Source organism: Typopeltis vanoorti, chromosome 5 (assembly GCF_054136105.1).
Source record: "Typopeltis vanoorti isolate ZY-2024b chromosome 5, IOZ_Tvanoo_1.0, whole genome shotgun sequence".
Lineage (NCBI taxonomy): Eukaryota > Metazoa > Arthropoda > Arachnida > Uropygi > Thelyphonidae > Typopeltis > Typopeltis vanoorti.
In genome coordinates, this window is record NC_143553.1 from 27,977,923 (window position 1) to 27,994,754 (window position 16,832).

Below are 16,832 nucleotides of genomic sequence, written 5' to 3' on the forward strand. Positions count from 1 at the left end.
TAAACTTCATTTCTGCTGTTATTAATCTTTGTCTTTTTGTTTTATTGTCCAGATTTTGCTTCCATACATTAAGACTGGTAGGGCTAATGTATTGTATACTTTTAGCCTGGCTCGTTTTTGAACTAGGTTTGGTTGTTAATATAGAGTTAATTACACCTGTTATTTTTAAATATTTTGCAATTTTTACGTTTATATATATATTCAAAGTTTCATTTTAAAAATGACAAATAAAAACTATTTGAAGTATTTTTTAATTTTCAAACAAATAATATTTGCATTTGTTTTCTATTAATGTTTAATTTAATAAATAAAATATTTAAATGAGATTGGTTTTAATTAAAATGAGTTAATGCATTGTGTGATATATGTAAAAACTCACTGTATATACTATAAGGTTTGGTTAAATAAAGTTTGCATTAATTACATTGTTTATATTTTGAGAAAACCTGAAATATAACAGAAACCTAGCCAAAATGTTACCGTAGTAATCCCTGTTTAGCGCTCAGGGCAAGAGATGCACCAGTCATGAAATTCCGGTTGACCTCCATTTAGGAAATTTCATTTACTCATTTTTTGCTTCGACCTTTTACATATAGGAGTGTCTCGAAACCTCTGAAAGACTGCGCCGGGGCCACGAACCCCGGTTGCCCCACCTTCTCTATGGCTTTTCTGTTTATTAATATTTACTGTTATAGCCATTATTACAGATAATCAACAAAAATTAAATAAAAAAGATTATTTCGGGAATTCTCGGGAAGTACGATTTCCCGTTCTCGATTCCTGAAGGTTCCAAAATGTCAGGAATTTGGAAACACTACTGCCTACCATACAATGGTCACCTCCAATATTAAAAGTGTTGATAACAGAACACTCCTAAAAGGTGTTTTCTTGTTTTGCTGAGGATAAAATCATTTTCACTAGTTTTTCCTGTTGGACTTTTTCATGTCCACTTCCTATGATTTTTTTTATTTTTCTTGAAAAAAAAAACATAGGAAGTGGACATGAAAAAGTTCTTGCTTGATTAGCCTTGTTCCTCTATCACCTCTCATGCCATATCCAAAATTTCCCATTGAGCTTTCATCTGATTGTTGTATACCAATTCTGGCATTAAAGCCTTCCATTACAATTTTGAAATGATGTTTTTCTTTGTTGTAAAGTTGGGATATATCATGATAAAAGTCTTCATTTTTGTTATCAGTATGACTTATTGTTGGTGCATAGATAGACTTGGATTGATCTGGAGAGTATCTTTTTGAGATATGGACAGCAATACTTGCTATTTGATCCAATATATTTGCGATTTCTATTATGTTGCAATTTTTTGTTAATCATGAATCCAACTCCAGTGATTCTTTCCTTATTTTGGAAAATAAGGCCAAAATAAGGAAAGAATCAATGTATGTCTTCTTTTTTTAATTGAAAAATTTCTTCACAATTATGTTTAACTTCACACAATCCAAGAATGTCCCATTTTAGTCACTTTAGCTCTTCAGTTTAGTTTAAAGTTCCAAGGTCTAGTTCCCAATGGCAGTGGGATATGGTTACCTGAGAATTCTTAGCACCATCTGCTTTCATGTTTAACTGCCTGCCGCCATAGGTAGTAACAATCTGGCCTCCTGGGAATGAGGGTCATTTTATTCCTGCTTGATTCATCTTGAAAGATTGGGCCATAATGCACCCACTGCAGATTGGTGAATGGCAATATTTTTTCATGGGATTGCCTGTCCAGAAACCACTGATTATCCAATTGATGGTAGTCAGGATCCCCACCCCCCACCTGTGGATGCACTTGGTAGCCAGTGTAAGCGAGAATCTATGTATACATAAGCTGTATATATATAATTTTTTATGTGAATATCTGGTGAAGTTTAAAGCTTATCATATGTTAGAACCATTGATGCTAAACATTAAAATATTCAGATACCTGGCTTGACCAAACATTTAACTTTTTCAAGCCAATTTGGACCTCCAGTAAGCAGGATGGTTGTCTTATACTCTGTGATAAAATTCAGGTACCACCTAAAGACATTCACAGACATCTATATCCACACTTGAATTTGAATGCACAGCTTGATATGCTCTCCACTTGGGTATGGTGGACAGGCTAGCAATGAGGGTATAGATTATCTGGATGTTGTGGCTGGGATGTTTCAACATGAATCCTTATAACATGTTGAATAGTGAGGACATCAGTATGTTCCTCTGGAAAACTCATCACTTCTGGCTTAGATGTGGGATAGTTATGAAATTGAGAACCTGCATAAATCTTTAGACTCAGTCTTTAAGTGCAGTTTTTTCAGATCAGAAGAGGTCGATTTACAAGCAGATCTCTTCTCAGCTGTTTTAAAGAGCTTGTATCTTTATCAGCACCACACAGCATGATATATACAGTACATTCTTAACTGCATAAGAGAACAGCTAATCATAGCTAGTTAGTTACTTCTATTCTCCTACAATTCTTACCATATTATCATAAGATATATCATGATAAAAGTGAAATTCTGTCTTTGTTTTAATTAATTAATTTTTTTTTTTGTGTGTGTGTGTGTGTGTATATTTATTTATTTTTGCTTTTTTTATTATACAAATTCATATTTTTATTTTATATTATATTCAGTTTTCATCAGCAGTTTTAAACTATCAAGTAGCTTGGATTTTATATCAATTCCAGGACGATTTAGTAGTGGCAGTATTTAATGGTGTGAATGTTAAAAAGAAACTTTAGCTAAGAAGATATTTTGTGATGTAATATTTATTTTAAACTAAATTTTAGTTTTAGGATTATGTTAAAAATCACTAGATTCACCATTAATTCAGTATGTAACCTCAGGTGATATACTCTTATAGTTACATTTCATAATTAATTAATAATTTTAGTTAATAATTTTCTTCAAAATACTTTTCTGTTTGCTATGTTTCCTATGTAATCAGTTCTTGCATTTGAATCTTTTAAGGCACTGTTAACTGAATTTAATGTATCTGGATATTTTTCCTGTCATTCTTTAGTCATTTGCCTATTTTACTAATCTTACCCCTTCCATACAAACAACTCAAACTCAACAGAATTGACAATAGGTACACAGTTGATATTAGTCGAATTCCAGATGATTGGAGTAGAGCTCTCATAGTACCCATCTGTAAAAAAGAAAAATAAAACAATGTGAGAATTACAAAGGAAGTTCCCTATTGACAAATGTTCCTGGTAAGATTTATACAAGTATACTTGAGAAAATTCCAAGAAAAATTGCAGAAGGGAAGTTTGGAGAAGAACAAGCTGGGTTCAGTCCAAATAGAGGTTGTCAGAATCAGATTTTCACCTTAAGATAAATACTTGAGGTATACTTGAGAAAATTCCAAGAAAAATTGCAGAAGGGAAGTTTGGAGAAGAACAAGCTGGGTTCAGTCCAAATAGAGGTTGTCAGAATCAGATTTTCACCTTAAGATAAATACTTGAGAAATCTTGGGAATAAAACAAGGATCTGTATTTAAGTTTTGTATATCTGGAAAGGCATGTTACAAGGTGAGAAGAGAAAAACTGTTCAAAACACTACAGTTATATGTTGTAAATGGGACATTGTATTGACCAATACATAGTCTATATTTGAGTGTAAGTCAGCAGGAAGATGATTTGATGTTAAGTCAAGTGTGAGACAAGGATGCACATTATCTGTGTCATTGTTATTCATCATCTGTATGGATCATATTAGAAAGAAAAGTGGCATTTAACCTGATATCAAAATTGGAGGTGTTAATGTCATCTCTTTATGTAATTCTTCTAAATAAATCCAGTACAAGTCTGCAAGATTCCTTGACTAAACTGTATAACTGCTGTAATAAATTTTATATGAAAATTGGCAATAAAAAGAGAAAGACAATAGGCAAAAACATTGAAGACATCAACTGCATTCTGAATGGAAAAACCTATAGAACAAGTAAAATGTGTCAGCTGTTTAGTCACAAATTTTAGTGAAGATATCAAATTAAATATGGAAATAGACAAGATAATTACAAAGCTGGTGTGGTAGGAGAATAATTTTATGTGGAATATGAGAGAAAATAGTCATATCACTAAACCAGCTGTATACAAGATAGTGTTCAAAAACATTTTAACTTATGGATCTGAGATTTGTCTTAGAAATAAAACTCTTAATTGACTGGAGACTAAAGATATGAGATCTGAAAAAGATTAGGGGAGTGAACAGATAGCCTCAATGGCAGTATAGTATTAAAAATGAGGATATTAGGAAAGAACTTGCCATTGTTAGCATTCAGGAATGTGTTAACAGGGCTAATATCAAGTGCTATGGTAACTTAAACAGAAGATGCAAGGTCAGCAAAATCAAAATCTTGGTGAAGTGATAGAGTAAGAAGTGCTTTAGAAGACAGTAATGTAAGATCTCATAATATTGCAGTCTTCACTGATAATAGATTAATTTGGAGGAGCATTGTTGATAGAAAGTTCGTAATGTTGTAACTTTATTATGTAGTACTGCCATAGTATTCTGCCACCCCCTCTGGGGGGATGGCATAATACTGTGATAATATTGGGGGGGGGGTATTCAATTTAGTCGGATTCCCTGACTAAATTGAATTACTGTTGTGATAGATATGGTATGAAGGTCAGCATTAAAAAGACAAAGACAATGAAAATAGGTGGAATTGTTGAAAATTTCAACTGTGTTGTGAACAGGGACCCTGTGGAACAAGTAAAACATTTCAGCTACTTAGGTACGATTGTTAGTGAAGATGGTAAATTAAATATGGAAATAGACAACAGAATCAACAAAGTTGGTATGGTTGGAACTCAGTTAAATAAATTTATATGGAATAAGAGAGAAATTAGTCAGAACACTAAATTAACTATATACAAGACACTGTTCAAACCAATTTTAACTTATGGATCTGAGAGCTGTGTCAGAAGTAAAACACTTGACTAAAGACTAGAGACTGCAGATATGAGAGTCCTGAGAAAGATTAGGGGCATGAACAGATGGCATCAATGGCAATATCATATTAAAAACGAAGATATTAGGAAAGATCTTAACATTGTTAGCATCCAGGAATGTGTTAGCAGGACTAATCTCAGGTGGTATGATCACTTGAACAGAATGAGAAAGGAAAGATTAGCAAAACAAGTGTTCTCTGCCAGGTTTTCAGCAGAAAGACCCAGAGGAAGACCAAGATATAATATAGGTGGATTGATACAGTAAAAAGTGCCTTAGAAGACATAAATATAAGATCTAATAATGTTGGAGTCTTGATAGGTAACAGACTGATTTGGAAAAAAATTGTAGATAGGAAGTTAGTAATGATGTAAATTTTTCATGTAGTACTATCATATCCTGTACAACTCTTGAGGGTATGTGGCAGGAATTTGATGATGACTTTTCGCATGTCTTCCTTCAAACAGTCTTTCCATCACTGTTTACCATAAGCCTACATATGCTGGCCAATATATACACACACAAACTTTTACCAGCAACTAACACAAAGATTAGGTGTCATTAACACACTTAAAAGCAGGCTTTATAGATTTGTTCCAATGGGCAATCCCTTAAACATGAATTAAAAATTATCAGCAATACCTTCCTGAAAAATGGCTACAGCAAAAATACCATCAACAAAATTCTTCACAAGACTCCACTTAAAAAAATAAAATAAAATAAACTAGATTACAATAAAACTGTAGCCATTCCATACATTAAAGGGATATCAGATAAAATAAACAGAAATACTGCAGAAATACAACCTTAATGCCACCTTTAAACCTTCTGCAAAATTAAATTCAACTCATCCAAGACCCACTTCCTCCATTGGCCCTGGAGTATACCGTATACTGTGAAACAGGACAAGCAATTCCTATCCAAAAAAAAAAAGGGGACATAAATATCACATTAAATTTAATAACTATGGTAAAACTGGCCTCTCTGATCATGCCCTAAATACTCTGCATAGAATTGACTGGAAAGGCATCTGTTCTTTACATCATACCAAAATGCGGTATGAGCCTAAATTTATAGAGACCTGTGAAATTCTTATCAACCACCCTAATCTTAACAATAATGGTAATCTAAACATCACAAGAATATGAATGGCATATATTCTACCACATAACCTTTTGGTCTAAGAGTTGATTATGATTAGGACTGTAGTCATCTAGTATCTTAGTTCCTAGCATCTAGTAATATAATAACTGGAATGTTATTATATTAAAACTTAATGTTAATAAGTGTTTGTTATTATATTATAACAAACACTTATTGATTAGGCCACCAATTTTGCTGTGTTAAAAGTATTAATATGAATTTGTTCTTTGATGATATAAATAGGATATAGCTTTAGATGTAGTGTTTTTTTCAGATGGCAGGCCAGTAGAATAACAGTTGATCAAATCATTGTCACTTTGGCATACTGTTTGAAATGTTATATAGCTTGTCTTTGTATATGTGTGTATACTCCAGATAATGACCTTAATATGAAGGTCAAAACATCGAGAAATAAAAGTAATTATTCCTAACACAGTTGTCGCCATAATTTACCGAAATGAATGCTGATCACCATGTAACACTAAAAGAAAAGGTAAACGTTCTTTATAAGTAAATCCATCTGTTCTGACATGATGGATTTTAAAATGGGGAATTTGATGTGAATTTGTTTGTTGAAGGGGTGAATAACAAAGTATTATCGTATTAAATATCTTTTAACTCAATAATATATTATACATTTTTATTAATAACTTCAGAATAGTGTGGTATACTGTAAGTAGATTAGTTTCTATGGTGTAGTTACTTAATCATGCAGTTGAATACTTTGTTTACATTCTCTTACCTTCTGAAGGCTAATTACGTTGAACTGTAACGAATTATAAAATTCAGTTTTCTTTATAGTCTCTAAGTTTTAAGATTTGATGTATGCATAAAGTGCAGTCTTGAACTATGAATGCTTGACCAATTTATCATCATCATCAAATTCCTGCCATGTACCCTCAAGAGATGTACAGGATATGATAGTACTACATGAAAAAAAGTTACATCATTACTAACTTCCTATCTACAATTTTCCTCCAAATCAGTCTGTTACGTGTCAAGACTCCAACATTATCAGATCTTATATTTCTATCATGTAAGGCACTTTGTACCGTATCAATCCACCTATATCTTGGTGTTTCTCTGGGTCGTTTTGCTGCCAACCTGGCAGAGAACACTTGTTTTGCTAATCTTTCTTCGCCCATTAAGTGACCATACCACCTGAGATTAGCTCTGCTAACGCATTCCTGGATGCTGACAATGTCAAGTTCTTTCCTAATATCCTCGTTTTTAATATGATATTGCCATTGATGCCATCTGTTCACACCTATAATCTTTCTCAGGACTCTCATATCTGCATTCTCTAGTCTTTGGTGAAGTGTTTTATTTCTGACCCAGCTCTCAGATCCATAAGTAAAACTGGTTTGAACACTGTCTTGTATACAGCTAATTTAGTGTTCCGACTAATTTCTCTCTTATTCCATATGAGTTTATTCAGTTGACTTCCCACCATACCAGCTTTGCTGATTCTGTTGTCTATTTCTATATTTAATACGGATAAAGTATAACATCATCCGCATAAAGCAAAGAGCTGACATTAACATCTCCAATTTTGATATCATGTTTAATACCACTTTCCTTCATAATGTGATCCATATAGATAATGAATAACAGAGGGGATAATGTACATCCTTGTCTCACACCAGATTTAACATTAAACCATCTTCCTGTACTTCCATCAATTCTAACTGCTGACTTACAACTCAAATAAAGACTAAGTATTGCTTGATATAATGCCCCATTGACACCATATAACTGCAGCGTATTGAATAGTTTCTCTCTTGGCACCTTGTCATATGCCTTTTCCAAATCGACAAAACTTAAATACAGATCATTGTTATATTCCCATGCTTTCTCGACTATTTGTCGTAAAGTGACGATCTGATCCTGACAGCCTTTATTTGGCCTGAATCCAGCTTGTTCTTCACCAAGCTTTTCTTCCACAATTCTTCTCGACCGTTTCTCAAGTATACTTGCATAGATCTTGCCAGGAAAACTCAGTAGGAAAATAACTCTGTAATTCTCATATTCAGTTTTATTTCCCTTTTTATATATGGGTGCTATTGAGAGCTCTACTCCGATCATCGGGAATTCGTCCATCTGTCCAGACTTTCTGAACTATGCAGTGCAGCCACTGTAAGACTCTTATACCACCATACTTCAGCATTTCTGGTCGAATATCATCTACTCCTGCTGCCCTTCCACATTTCAAGCCTTTGATGGCTTTTTCTGTTTCAAGTAAGGATATGTATTCCTGAATGCATGTCTGGTCAGTGTTTTTTACCACTGTGCTGTCATCACTGCTTGTTTCATTTAGCAGTTTTTTCAAAGTAATTACTCCATTCTTCAAGGATATCTTTTTCTCCCATTTCCATGTCACCTTTATCATCTCTAACTCCTTTTACAGCACTCTTTCCTCCATTCCTAAGCTTCTTAACAACCTCCAGAATATTTTGCCACCTTCTTGATATTTATTTTCTATATTCTTGCCAAATTCCTCCCATGACTTTTGTTTAGCTAGTTTTACACAGTGTTTAGCATTCTTGCATTTGTGTCTATATTCTCTAAGAGCACAAGCTGACTTATTTGACAGGAACTTTTCATATGCTTTCTTCTTTTCCTTCACTGCCTCTTTAACTTCCTGTGTCCACCAGGGAGTTCTGATTTTTTTATCCTTCACTACATGCCTCTCTGGCAGAATCAATCAATGTTTTCATCAGAGTTTGCCACTGAATCTCCAAGGTTTGATTCCTGTTCTCAAACTCTTTCATTTTTTCTCAATAATCTTTGTGTATTTTAGTCTACAGTTCACATCTGAGAGCTGCTCAACTTTTATTCACTTTAAAACTTTCTTACATGTTATTCTTTTCAATATGAAATTCAGTTTTATCCTGCTCAAGACTAAATAGTGATCACTTCCAATTTCAAATCCTCTGTACACTCTGGTGTCCTGCACCAGGGAGAAAACATCACTATCAACAATAACATAGTCAATGAGACTTTTCTTATTCCTAGCCTCTTCTCTCCATGTGATTTGTGCACATTTTTATGTTGGAACATGGTGTTAGTAATAACCAGTCCATGTCCTGAGGAGAAATCCAACAGGTATTTGCCATTATTATTAGCTTTGCTCTTTTCTCCAAATTTTCCCGAAACATTTTTGTTTGTCTGACAATCACTTCCTACTCTGCTATTTAGATCCCCAACAAGGACCAACTTTTCCTTTTTCATTGTGTCAGTAGCTTTCTCTAGAGCCTCAAAAAATTCCTCCACTTCTACCTTAGTAGAACCTTCTGTGGGACCATAGGCACAAATAAGTCCAGTTCCCCATTCTGATATTTGCCCACATTACTCTACTTGAGACTGACTGCCATTCAAGAAGATTAGCCTCGTATTTTGTGTTGAATACCATGGTTACTCCTTCTTTTCCTTGATTGTCATTGCCTGAATATAAAGTTTTGTATTTATTGCTCAGAAAGATCTCACCAGTTTTTCACTTTTTTGTTTCAGTCACCCCTATTATGCCAATCTGGTACTTATCCAATTTCTGAACTAGCTCCATTTCTTTGCCATTCAGGCTTCTTATGTCGATAGTACCGATCTTTAACTCTTGTGATGTTTAGTTGGGGTTTGTTTTCAGATTTGTTCCAGTAGCTGACTTTTCGCTGTTCGCCCTGGTTCCCTGGCGAAAACAATGGGGGCCTTGTTTAACTGGGCGACGCCCCAGCCCGCATGAAATTTTGTCATGTTGTACCATCATTTTTTATTTTGGTTTAACCAATAAGAATACAATTTGGTCGGCTAAATCCCAAATTGCCAGCCCATCCTCGTTCGTTCAGTATCCAGGTAGATACCCAACAGGGTGCACCACGAGAAGGTGAGGATTGGACATTAGGTCAGAAGCCCTGGTCGGTTCTCCGCATTCCTTTAAAGGCTATGTGGAGGTCTCCTCTCAGTTATATACAGCTTTGACCCTTAAGCACCCCTTACCAATTTATATATACATATTTAAAAAAAAAATTCTTATTAATTTGTATGTTAAATTAAGTTTTTGCTGTTTTGACTTCATTTAAGATTCTCAAAATCCTCACCTGAAGATATGTACTAAAATGAAATTTTTAAATTGATAGATAGCATGTTTTCATTCTCTCTTAGTTTATTATATTCTGCATCAACACTTACATGAATTGCTTGTTTTCTAAATATCTTTCTTTCAAATAAAAATGATTCGTTATTTTTCTTTCAGCCACTACAAATGGTCACACTTAGTCTAAATAGCATCCATTCTGGTATGATTGTGAAAGGTATAGTGCAGGAGGTAATATTTATCACACAGTGTCTTACAGTTTTACTGTATTGTTTTCGCAAGATAATATAATCTACTTGACTTCTTCTTGTAAAAATTTGAAAGAAGATTTTTTTGAATGAAAATGTTTATAATTTTACAATCTTAGTGGTTTTATTAGTTTTGGAAAGTTGTGTTCTTTTCAGCATGTCTTTAGAAGTTTTTTCAGTTAAAATAATATTTTATTCACCTATGAAACACCAATTGCTTCATGTGTTCAGATAAGTGTAGTTCAATGTACTCTTTCAGGAGCTTGCTGAACAAATCTGGAAATAGATGGAGATCTCTAGTAATATCTAAGGAAATGGAATCAGGAAATCAAGACATGTTGAAATGTTTTGGAAAAAATTGAAAGACAATGACTGCACTAATAATAATGCAAATATATTCTATATTTTTGCTTGGGACATTTTTATGTTGTTGAAAGTTTTTTGGAAAAAAATTTTGAAAACAAAAAAAGTAGTATCATACAGCAAATACCAATCTTCACCTTTGGCATTGCTGTTGGATCACACAACAAGTACAATTTCACTATAAAGCAAGGATACCATGTAACTTTCCATCCGAATATTTTATCATATTCTGGAGTCCAAAATAATCACCATCAAAATTTTGAATTTGAAATGATAACTTCACACATGATCTCAAAACCAGATATTTGGTTTCAAGAGCATGGTGGCGAGAAATATGCGAAACTAGTATTTCTGCCAGTCATTCACACTTTTACACATTTACACTACAGTCAGTGTTTACAGTCTGAATCACTCACTTGTATGACTACTTTTATTGTCATTGTTCCTAAGACAGGTGTGTATGTAGAAAATGGTTGTTTGAGTAAAGATAAAGCATGAAAAATGATAAATTAGAAGCAGTATCATGGAAATTGTAATTAAATCAAGGAAAGGAGAAAAATTTCCAATAGACCAAAAAGCATTACAATTGAATAAATATTATTCATAATGGAATGTCAGAAATATCACAGAGGAGAACAAACAGTAAATTTCTTAACATCAGTGTAAGAAGTATCAATAGAAAAGAAGTGTACAACTGTAGTTAAATTAGAGAGTCACTATGTCAACATAATTAATGTTACTGAGACAAAGATAACAAACAGATGAGATATATAACCCATATAGTTATTGCTAAATAACTATATGAGTTATATTTAGGTAATACTGATAAGAGAAAGGAAGATGTAAATATAATATTCAATGCCAAACACAAATCTATGGTTGAATGGTAAGCAGTTTCATGTAATGATGTGGGCAAATTTCAAAATAGGAAACTGGACTGAGATTTATTTGTACATGTGATTTCACAGAAGGTTCTAAGTAGAACAGGACTTAAATAATAAAGAAAAGCTAATGTATTGTAGCATAGGAAATTAATACTAGCATGTTGAAATATATCAGAAACATCCAAAGGGTAAAAATGCTGATAATAATGGCAACATAAAGATCTTGTTGCTGAAACAGGAATACATGATATTCATTTTAATCCTGCTCAAATTAATATTGTGATCATATTATTTTGAGCAGGATTAAAATGAATATCATGTTGAAATGAAAAATGTATGAAAATTTTTAAAAAGAAAAGTTGAGCAGCTTTCAGCAATGAACTGTAGACTCAAATATAGTTCTTCTTCTCTTCCTCTCATGGCAGGTTGAATTCCTCAAAGATGAATTTTTGCCATTTCTTTCTGTCTGCTGTCTTTTTATAAAGTTCTATTATGGAGTTTAAGTGGATTCTTCCTTTAATGTTGCCAATCCATTTCTTTCTTGGTCTTCCTCTGCTGGGCTGTCCTTCAATTTTGCCATTTAATAATATGTTTGGTAGTCTTTCTGGGTTCATTCTTGAAACATGTCCAAACCAGCTTAATTGGCTCTTTTTTAGTGCTGTAATTATTATTTCTTTAAAGTTAAGTTCTTTTCTGACTTTTTCATTTGTTTTTCTTTTTGCCCAGTTTGTTCTATTGATTTTTCTTAAGATCCAGCATTCTGAGCCATAGAGTACTGTGGGAATTATAATTGTTCTTTATATCTTTTATTTGAGTTCTATGCTTAATCTTTTATTGTTCCATATTTTTTGTAGTCTGCCCATTGTTTTCCATCCATTATTGATTCTGTATTTTCTGGTTTCGAAATAGTCTAGATCTTCAGCAATCATTGATCCTATGTAATTGAATTGCTTTACTTGTTCTATATTATTGTTCCTGTTTTCATGTGTTTGCTTTCCTTTTTCTTCATATTACCATTTTTGTTTTACTAAATTTGATTTTCATATCATATTTGTTACTTGTTTGATGCAGCTTGGTCAGGATATTTTTTAATTTTTCTTGGCTGTCTGTAGTGTTAACTATGTTGTCAGCATATTTTAAATGTGTTATTTTCTTCCATTTACAGATATTTACAGCCTTCACACATTTGTAGTCCTTTTATTATCTTCTATTAATCTATTAATATACTATTTCTTTTAGGTACAGGTTGAATAAATAGGATGACAATGGGCAGCCTTGCATAACTCCTTTTTTTTTAATTGCTATTTGATCTGTTTCTATGTTTTTGTTTTCACTATTGCTTGTTTGTCTGAATAGTAATTCTTGATACAGTTTAATAGGTACTTGTTGAACCCTCTGTTTTCTAGAATTTTAATGTGTTTGCTTCTGTTTGTTGAGTCAAAAGCTTGTTTGAAGTCAATAAAACAGTACAGTTTTTTTTATTTTTGTCTCTCATAAGATCTGTTTAATATGAAAATTGCATCTATTTTACTTCTGCTATTTCTAAATTCTATTTGCTCTTCTATCTGTTCTTCATAGGAATGTTTAACTCTGGTTTGAAGAATCTGATGAACATTTTATAGCAGTGGCTTAGAAAGGTGATAGGTCTATAGTTAGTGCAGAATCTGACATCTTTTTAGTGGTTGGGTATGAAATGGCCTTTTCTCCATTCTGTTGGTAAATTTCCTTTCTTTTAGTATTTTGTCGAACAGTTTCCTTAGGTAATTTATTATGCTTTCTCCCCCTTTTTTAAGAAGCTCTTTTGAATGTTGTCTATGCCTGGTTCTTTATCATTTTTCATTTCTTAAATTGCTCTTGTAAATTGCTTGTGTAATTTCTTCACTTAGGATGTAATTTCTGTGTAATTTTTTAATTTCTGTGTAATTTTAATTTCTGTGTAATTACACAAAAAAATGTAATTTTTTTGTGTAATTTCTTCACTTCTTTTGTGTCAGAAGTTTCTTCTGCGTTGAAGGAGTCTTGATCTATATTTCTTTAAAATGATTAGTCCATATTTCTTTTATTGTTTCACTGCTACTTGTTGTGGTACCATCTTTTTGCAATATTGAAACTGAGTTGGGTGAGTATGTCTAATTACCTCTTTAACTATATTTCATAAATGGTCTTGGAGTTATGTTTTTTGTATGCTTCTTCACACACGCCTGCTTTTTCTTCTAAATGTGTGATTTTTGTAATCTGCATTACAAAATTTTTATGTTGGAACAATGTTCCAGCATAAAAATGTGCACAAATTCACATGGAGAGAAGAGGCATGGAATAAGAAAAGTCTCATTGACTATGCTATTATTGATAGTATAAATTAAATATACCAAGAAATTATATACTTGGTTTAATTCTTTATCCAAGTGTAAGCAAACAAAGTTTACACCTGAAGTATTTTCAGAACTGGGGCAATTTGGGTAAAGGTGGTATGTCTTCACATCACTTACCTTAGTATCCCATAATGAAAAGCACATAATGCTATGCATTATGGGAAAGGTCACTACCCAGACCGGTTTTGACCTTTATTGAGATTTCATCAGTGAGAGCCAGACCCAGAGGTGATACCAAGGTTAAAGTAATGCAGAAGTCATGTTTTCATATGCGAGTTGCCAAAAGGTGTCACACCTTATTATTAAAATACTCTGGATTAGAGATAGATAGTTGTGGAATGTTTTTCCACTTGGTTATACTATTAAAGATACCAAGAAATTATATACTTGGTTTCCTTATCCAAGTGTAAACAAAGTTTGCACCTGAAGTCTTTTCAGGACTAGGACAACTCGTGGTAAAGGTGGTATGACTTCACATCACTTGCCTTAGTATCCCATAATGCTATGCATTATGGAAAAGGTCATTACCCAGAGGTCGAGACTGGTTTCGACCTTTATTGAGGTCTCCCACTGATGAGACTACTTCTTTTCAGCCATTTTCTGTCCACTGCTGGGTAAAGGCCTCCTCCAGTTCTTTCCACCTTTCTCTGTTCTTGGCAATGGTTGACCAGTTTTCCCCAACAAAATTTGACAATTCATCACTCCACCTTTTTTTAGGACGTCCTCAACCTCGTTTCCGTTCGTTAGTATGGTGGTCCATCACTCATCTTCTCTTCTGGATAGATGTCAGCCCATTTCCATTTTAGTCGCTTGTGGTGAAGAATGATGTCAGTAATGTGAGCCTGGCTTCTTATCCATGTGTTTCACTTCTTATCTTTTAATGTGATGCCTAGCATCAACCTCTCCATTTTTCTTTGAGTTGTTAATTTATTTGCCAGTGCTTTTGTTAGCGACCAAGTTTCACAACCACATGAGATGACTGGAAGTATACACTGGTTAAATGTCTTCCTTTTTAAACAGAGTGGGACATCATTGTTTTGAAAAATGCTTTTCAATTTTCTGAATGCACTACAGGCAAGTTGAACTCTCCTATTTATTTCATTTTGGAGTCTACAGTTTAGATCAATGAGATGACCTAAATATGTATATGAAGAGACTCTTTCCAAGAAATTGTTTTCTATTATTATGTTTTTTGATGTTACAAAATGATCAAACGTGATTTTAGTTTTTTCTCTGTTTATCTTTAGACCGACTTTTCTGCTTTCATGTCTTCTATCATTATATTAAGATCTTCTGGAGTGTTTGCAAAAATTATGATATCATCTGCATATCTTAGGTATGTTAAGTTTCTGTTATTAATTTTTATAGCAAGGTTTGTCCAGTTTTGTCCAGTCTCTATCACCCAAAATCTTGGGTAATAGAGAGAGTCTCCTTGTCAGACACCTTTTTCAATTGATATTTTATTGCTACTCGTGTGAAGTTGGATTGTTGCTGTTGCAGTGAGGTATATTGCCTGGAGGAGGTCGATATATTCTCCAGAATACCCTGAATCTGGAGTGCTTTGATTATTGCATTAGTTTTGATGGAATCAAACGAAAAAAAGACTAGAGACCGCAGATATGAGAGTCCTGAGAAAGATTAGGGGTGCGAACAGATGGCATCAGTGGTATTATCATACTACAAACGAGGATATTAGGAAAGAACTTAACATTGTTAGCATCCAGGAATGTGTTGGCAGAACTAATCTCAGGTGGTTTGATCACTTGAACAGAATGGGAAAGGAAAGATTAGTAAAACAAGTGTTCTTTGCCAGGTTGGCAGGAAAAAGACCCAGAGGAACACCAAGATATAGGTGGATTGATACAGTAAAATAAGTGCCTTAGAAGATAGAAATATAAGATCTGATAATGTTGGAGTCTTGACAGGTAATCGATTGATTTGGAGGAAAATTGTAGATAGGAAATTAATAATAATGTAACTTTTTCATGTAGTACTATCATATCCTTTACACCCCTTGAGGGTACTCATCAGGAATTTGATGACGATGAACACCTGACAATGTCTTCTACTCCACTCATCTCTGATTCTAGTATTTCTTATTCTATCCTTTTTTTTTTAATGAAGTATTTTTCTCTCTAAGGCTGTTTGGGCCACATATCTTCCTACTTTTTAGACATACAGATAATCTTGAGACTGTTGAAATGCTTTGTTTCCTTGTGCGATTCTTCTCCTTATTTCTTTATCAGGTTTTTCCTTAAAACTAACTAATTATCTGAGGTAAATATAGTCCTCCACAATTTCATTTTGATTAATTGTTAATTTCAGTTCGATTTGATCTCAGTTTGTCATCGGTTTGGTTTTAGTCATATTAATCTTTAAAGCTTTTTTTCTGCATTGTCTCTCAAGATCATTTAGCATTTCTTAAGCCTCTTATTTATTTATTTTTTTTTTTGATAAAAGAACATCATCTGCAAAATGTAAGTGATTGAGATTTTTTCCATTGATAATAATTCCATAGTTTTCTCATGAGATGTTCTTAAAGACTTCTGATGTACAGAAAACATTTGGGGTGATATTGATTCTTCCTACTTACTCCTCTCCCAATACCAAACTCCTTTCCTAACGTCCTAGCTTTATACTGGATGTTGAGTTTTCATATACAGTTTTTCATAATCTGATATAGTTTACTGGGATTGCTTATAGTTTTATGCTGTTTACTATTTCTGACTGATTTATAGAATCAAAAGGTTTTTTCAAATCTACAAACACTAAATGTTCATTAAGATTATGTT

At 33.3% G+C, this 16,832-nt stretch overlaps 1 protein-coding gene across 2 annotated transcripts in view; it reads left to right on the forward strand.

The window, feature by feature from the left end:
* The window catches only part of Rrp5 (Ribosomal RNA Processing 5), a 681,802-nt gene that overhangs the window by 92,313 nt on the left and 572,657 nt on the right, over window positions 1-16,832 (forward strand). For both annotated transcript variants that reach the window (XM_090392300.1, XM_090392301.1), the window contains exon 7: window positions 10,333-10,404. In XM_090392300.1, coding sequence (XP_090248426.1) covers window positions 10,333-10,404 — 72 coding nt within the window. The remainder of the gene's footprint in view (window positions 1-10,332; window positions 10,405-16,832) is intronic.